Source organism: Rhamphochromis sp. 'chilingali' (genome assembly GCF_963969265.1).
Source record: "Rhamphochromis sp. 'chilingali' genome assembly, chromosome: 6".
NCBI lineage: Eukaryota > Metazoa > Chordata > Actinopteri > Cichliformes > Cichlidae > Rhamphochromis > Rhamphochromis sp. 'chilingali'.
Window position 1 is genome coordinate 6,527,020 of NC_137933.1, and position 6,468 is coordinate 6,533,487.

General features: G+C 42.6%; 1 protein-coding gene across 1 annotated transcript; it reads left to right on the plus strand.

The window, feature by feature from the left end:
- The first annotated feature begins 588 nt into the window (after window positions 1-588).
- On the plus strand, window positions 589-4,527 carry socs4 (suppressor of cytokine signaling 4). Its single transcript, XM_080884939.1, has 2 exons — window positions 589-799; window positions 1,398-4,527. The coding sequence occupies exon 2, from the start codon at window positions 1,418-1,420 to the stop codon at window positions 2,600-2,602; it is 1,185 nt and encodes a 394-aa protein (XP_080741065.1). The 5' UTR covers window positions 589-799; window positions 1,398-1,417; the 3' UTR covers window positions 2,603-4,527.
- The last annotated feature ends 1,941 nt before the right edge of the window (window positions 4,528-6,468 follow it).

Below are 6,468 nucleotides of genomic sequence, written 5' to 3' on the forward strand. Positions count from 1 at the left end.
TTTGATAGATGTAGTCTATTTGTTTCATGAATTATAGATCTTCCAAAATGTCATGCAGAGCCAGAGGCATGTTCCTACTCGCACACTGTACACATGACATCATGCTGACAGATGAGTCCTATCAGCAGCACTTTCTGGAAGTTTTAACTGGGAAACTCAAAGGTTAGTCAATCAATAAGTAAAGCTTTTTAAAATGCTTCCTTGTTTCCTCCACAGAGCTGAATCATTAATCAGGCATACAGACTGCCTGTAAATCTGAGGCATAACCTCCTCCACAGACAGACTTAAAGCTTTTCATGAAATGCACTTTGATCTTTTAGGTTAAGCTGTGGTCCTGGTCAGGTTAAAGCAACTCAAAGCAACATAAAGAAAAAATTATAAGCACGGATAATATATATCTTTTGTGTATGGACCAAAAAAATTCTCACTGCTGTGGTTATCTTTGATCTTTTTGGGAGATGGAATTTATCAATGGACATGTAAGAAGGGATGTAAGACAGAAAGGAGGATGTTTCAGTCTGAATCTGAGACCGCCCTCTCCTTGCCGCGCTACCCCCAACCATTCTGCTGGCTCGACCCCACTCTACCTCTTCTTATTCATTCAGACCCGTCCAGGGCGGAGAGGAAACTGCTGCCCCCTCAGGGACTTGGCATCATAATTATATAGGAAGCAGAGCAGTCTGTCGGTTGTTAGAGGTAAAGAAAGGCTGCAGGCTGGTCTCGTGCATGGACACCAGTGTGCAGTGGACAAGTGGTCATAACATGGATGTGGAGCTCTATTTCTGACACTGTTAGGAAGGTAAGATAATCTCATGCATTAATCTTCAAAGAGGTAATAGCAACAAAGAGCGATTACCAGTCTGATGTTAAATCTCCTGCTGTATACAATCTGTTGCCTTTAATTAGATCATAGTCGGATTGTCAGTGATGATGTTTGCAAACTGATGCAAATAGAAATGTTAGGTATTAAACTAACACGTCTCAAAGTGACTTTGCTCTTGAATTATTTCTAAATGAAGCTTGAAAAGTCTTCAGCTTTGTGTGAACAAGTCCGCTCTTGTCTGCAGGATGTTTCTGAAGCCTTAATTAGATTTATTGCCACTGGAGATGATGATCAGTATAGGAACAAGCAGTGGGAGTCCACAGCAGCCTAGATTACAGAAAGTTCTCGAAGGGTTCTGTGTTAGTCACAAAGCACTTCTAATGGTGCCAGTTAGATAATAGAGCTTTACATTTACATCTCATAGCCCATTAACTTATTCACCCCTATATCATAAGAAACTTTTTTTAGATAAACAAAGACACCTTTTAAATGCTCATACTCATATTCTGGCATATTTCAAACCTAAGACATAGTACAGTTGTCACAGAGTATTCTGTTTTTGCATTCGTCACAGATTGAGAGGTGGAAGCAGGCATGTCAGAGAAGAAGTCCCGGGGCTCAGACACTCGGCCCAAAAGTGGCTTCCGCAGCTGGAGCGCAGACAGTTACATTTGGAAGGGGAAGAAACGCTCCCGGAGCTCTCGCAATGGGTCGAGCCCTGGAGGCATGGAGATGGACGGGACGGAGGAGTTGGGTGTGGGGTCATCATCCTGTTCGAGGAGGCGCAGAGAGAGGAAATGTAGCTGCAGCGCTCTAGGGGACACGCTGACGTCTGGAGATATCGATGTGATGTGTCGGAAGGCTTTGTCACGGCGCTCTCTGCGGCAGAAGTTTCAGGATGCTGTTGGCCAGTGCTTCCCTCTGCGCTCTCACCATCACCACCACCATCACCACCATCATTCATCGGGCTCCTCGCGACCCTTTTCGGTGCTCTTCTGGTCCAAACGCAGGATCCATGTGTCAGAGCTCATGCAGGATAAGTGCCCATTCTCACCCAAGTCTGAACTGGCTCGATGTTGGCACCTTATTAAAAATCATGCTACCCACCCAAGTGCCCTCAAGGACATGGAGGCTCCCCTCAAACCTAGTGTCTCATCCACTACCTCTCCACCACAAACCCCCATCTCGTGGGAGGACATATGCTGCTCCCCTGGGCCTGGATGCACCAGTCTGGAGGACTGGGACCCTTCTTGTGCTCATGGGCATGAAGAAGGTAGGTGTGGACACACGGACTACATCCTGGTTCCAGATCTCCTACAGCTCAACAACAACCCATGCTACTGGGGCGTGCTGAATCGCTTTGAGGCAGAGGAGCTGCTAGAGGGCCAGCCCGAGGGCACGTTTCTGCTCCGGGACTCTGCCCAGGACGAATTTCTCTTCTCAGTGAGCTTTCGGCGCTACAGCCGTTCCCTACATGCACGTATTGAACAAAACGGCAAGCGTTTCAGCTTTGATGTGCGTGACCCGTGTATGTACCGTGATCCAAGTGTGACGGGACTGCTCAGGCACTACAGCGACCCAGCCACCTGCCTCTTCTTTGAGCCACTCCTTTCCAGACCTCTGCCAAGGAACTTCCCTTTCTCCCTCCAGCACTTGTGCAGGGCAGTGATCTGCAGCTGCACCACCTACCGAGGCATAGACAGCCTGCCGCTGCCACCTCAGCTCAGGGACTATCTCAGACAATACCATATTAAGTGTGACGCGGCCTGTGCTGTGTGACTAACCAAATCAGGCCTCATACTAAGGACAAGCAAAAGAAGCTCACCTTGGCAAAAGTACTGCCATTAAATTCTAACAGTGTTTGCTGTTACGTGAGGTTTAAGGATTCGATCTTGAGCCAAGGATTGTCATTTGTACTGCAGTTCCATTTGGTGTGATAGCAAACAATGGCAATTGCTGTTTTTTTAGCCTTTCAATATTTAGGAGTGACAGCCTCACAGAACAAGAAAACAACCACTAAAGGGGACTGTGGCGAGACAGCCTGAGTGTTGACTTAAGCAAGCCAACACTCCATTACAGAAGATGTTAAGATCATAGAAATGTTATGGTCTTGAACCCTGAACACAGCTAGTGCAGTCAAATGTTTGAGGTAAAGCAACTCTGGGGGTATCTAGTAATATGCAAGCATTATGGATTTTTCACTAACTGCATAACCGAACAAATTTCTACATTTCATGATATTTCATCCCAGCCTTGCAATATATCTACATAAGTACTTAGTATGCTTTTCTTATTTTCTGTCATGCACATCTATGCACTGTTACTCGTTAAACATTCATTCCGAAAGGTCAAATAACGAGGTCAGCGTCATTGAGAGCCAAAGGCTCAGGCTTCTGTCTGCTCTGAACACTCAGACCATTCTTTGGATCTTTATGATGTCACTGAAAGGGGATATCTTTAATATGTCCATCTGAGGTATGTAGCTCTGTATGTGAGCAGCAAAGCTCCACCCAGCTGCTGTTCAAAACTTGTATTTGCGATGAACAAGCAGCAAGAACAAATCTGACTAAAGATTAAAAATCTGACTAAAGGCCAAAAAGACGTAAAGCAACCCACGTCAGAGAGCGAAGAACTACAGGTCTGTACCCAAGCCCAGTATGAAATGAATAATGGAAAGCTACTAGCAGAGTCCAAGAGTATATATATAGAGTATATAAGGTCATCTTTAAACATTGATGTAATATAACACAGAATTCCAGCTGAATCTCTTTGGAGAGAACTGCTTTGTGCCGGATGGATTACTCGATCCTGCACAGGAAAACTGAATCAGGCAAATGGACCTGACAACAAGGATGCTGTTTTTAATTTGGCCTTTTATCTGCTACACAAAATGGGTTCAAACACCCTGCTGGCAATCAATACATGTAAGCAAATTAGAGATGCATTATGACAGGAAAGGAGACTTAATTAAAACCCTACGAGGAGCACAAATGTCGTTCCTTTTGCCTTTCAGCTCTCAGCTGCTGTGTTGAAAGGCAGCAATAAAATCTGCAGCTTTTCATAAAAGAAACACGCAAAATCACAGTTATTTATATATAAGCGGTTTATAAATTTCTGATCAAATGTAATACGATAAAACAGAAAACAAGCTTCAGAGAGGAGATGCCCAAACAGGACCAAAATAAAAGCTATATAAAGAAGGCTTGTATTTATTTTAATTTTAAATTTAAAAAAGAAATCAATATTTGAAGACAGTCACTGAGGGTTGCTGACCTGACATTAAAAAAAAGATCCTCTTTAGTCCTCATTCGGGGCTTAAGAACAACTAACCCCCACCCACCACCACCACCAAACTCATCAAAGTAATGACAGCAGTGAAAGCAGCTTACAATCAAACCTGAAACTAACTCGTGGCTGATGATGAAGGGCGGCTTAAACTGGACTGATGTGCTCTTGTCTCTTTGAATGCAGATACAGGCCGGTGAAATGTCAGCCTCTTGTCCAGCTTGTTCATTTGGGTTGCATTCTTCTCTCCAGCCACGAGGTGGCGACAGCACTACATCGATCTGCTCCGTTTGCCTGTCTTTGAAAGCGCCTCTGTAAATGTGTCCTAACATCAGCCGTGCCTCTAACCTGTACCTGTTGTGACTGAGAAACTGTTCATAACCATATATTGTATTCATACACACACCAATAAATTTGATTTACACGCCCTCTGTTGTGTGTCTGAGTTTATTTATTTATTTATTTGTTGTCATATTAGGATAGCTTTTAGTAGGGGAGACCGGGGATAGTTGTAACATTTTTGACATTTCTGTCTGTAAATTGGAGCTCTTTTAAGGTAGTGGATTCAAAATGTAATGCAAAGTATTTACATGTCTCTGCTATTAAATAGTGCAGCTATTTTCTCTGCAGCACAATTACCCATTGCATGGTATGGTCTCAAACACAAAGAGTGAAATGTTACAATTAACCCCATAGTCTGGTTTAGTTCTAACATATCCTGGGGTAAAATGTAACACAATGAAATAAGGGTACTAACAAAACATTAACATGTAATCTTTGTTTATTCAACACGTGAATGCACTTAGAGCCATTTATGTAGTTATGTGTGTGTGTGACAGAATGCAGAAATCTAGCTTTTGAACATATACCAACCCCCCAAAAAAGACAAATTATGGAATTTTCTGCAACTGAATATTTCATTAATTTTGGTTGGTCTTCCTTGAGTTTGGCCTCATTGGTCCAGTGGGCATTATAACCTACAACTCTTGCACCAATTTTGAATATAACAATGAAGCTGAAAAAATGTAGTTGTTCACCAGCATCGCAATTCCATTACTTTTTATCCTGGCTTACCTTGGTGTGGTTTTCAAAGTGCTTCAGAAAGATGAGGAAATCTGTTTCTTGCACCCATCCTGATTTATTTCCACTACCAGTACTTCCTACTGGTCCATCTCTGACACAGTGTGGGAATGTGTATGTGTGGGAACACAAACAGTGGAGGAATTGTGTTGCCAATGGCATTAACCGCATATACAAATGCGACCAGTGAACCTCTCTCTGCTGATGTCGTTGCCCCAACTTGTTTAATATAAGTTAAAGTAATAGTGTGATAAGTTGTAACATCCGCGTTATTGTTACAACTGACCCAGACTGTTGCTATTACAACTGACCCAGACTCCTATAGCCATGAACTAGCTAACATTACAGCCAACGGCTAAAACACTAGCACTAAAGACTTACACAGAATATATCCCCATAGACATACAAATAACATAATTTAAGTTTGATGAGTTTAACTGCAAAGCAGATAATGCTATTAGAAATTGAAATAAAGTAGAAAAACTTACTTTTTGGCATACAAATTACTTTTTTTTCGTGTTAAATTGTTTGTGTTTGACAAAATGTGCTGATTTTTCACATGTGATAGCACAACTGAGTTGGGCATGCACAGGATGAGTCACATCATTTGAAACTTAGCCCTGATTGGAGAAATTGGAAGTGTTACAACTGACCCACGTTACAACTATCCCCGGTCTCCCCTACATCATGTGTATGCCTGCGTGTTCACGCTGCAGCTGTGTCACAGTTAGACAAGTTAATGGTACGGAAAATGCTGCTTTTGAAGTATCACTCTGAAAACAATTCATCCTGCTCTTGGCAAAGGACACCTCTAAATGCCAGCGCTTCTTTTGGAGATAAGGACATGAAAAAGACCGCACCCACACACACACACAAACGCAAAGCTGGTGTGGAATGCAGATTTTTCATTTGATTTGTGTGTTGTTCAGCCTCTTTGCAACGCCAGTGCAAAGAAAAAGAAAATGTGCTGAGGTGACTTGCGTGAGTAGCTACACTTGTGTGTATGAAATATTCATCATGTAGCCATCATGTTTTTGGGGACCACGGTGTTTCTTACTTCAGTATTTGAAACAGAGACTGATTATTCGCTAGTCTTTTGTCAGGCTGTGGTCTTTTTTGAGCTTTTGTTACATTGTTACTGTTCAAAATTAGATATAATAATATAGAGCTAGTTTCAGCAAATACCCCAAAACTACATATTGCATGCTTACTTTAAGGTGACAGGGCCCTCTAGTGGATCAGACCAAAGGAGGAGGTAAAGGAAGGTAGCCACACGTAGA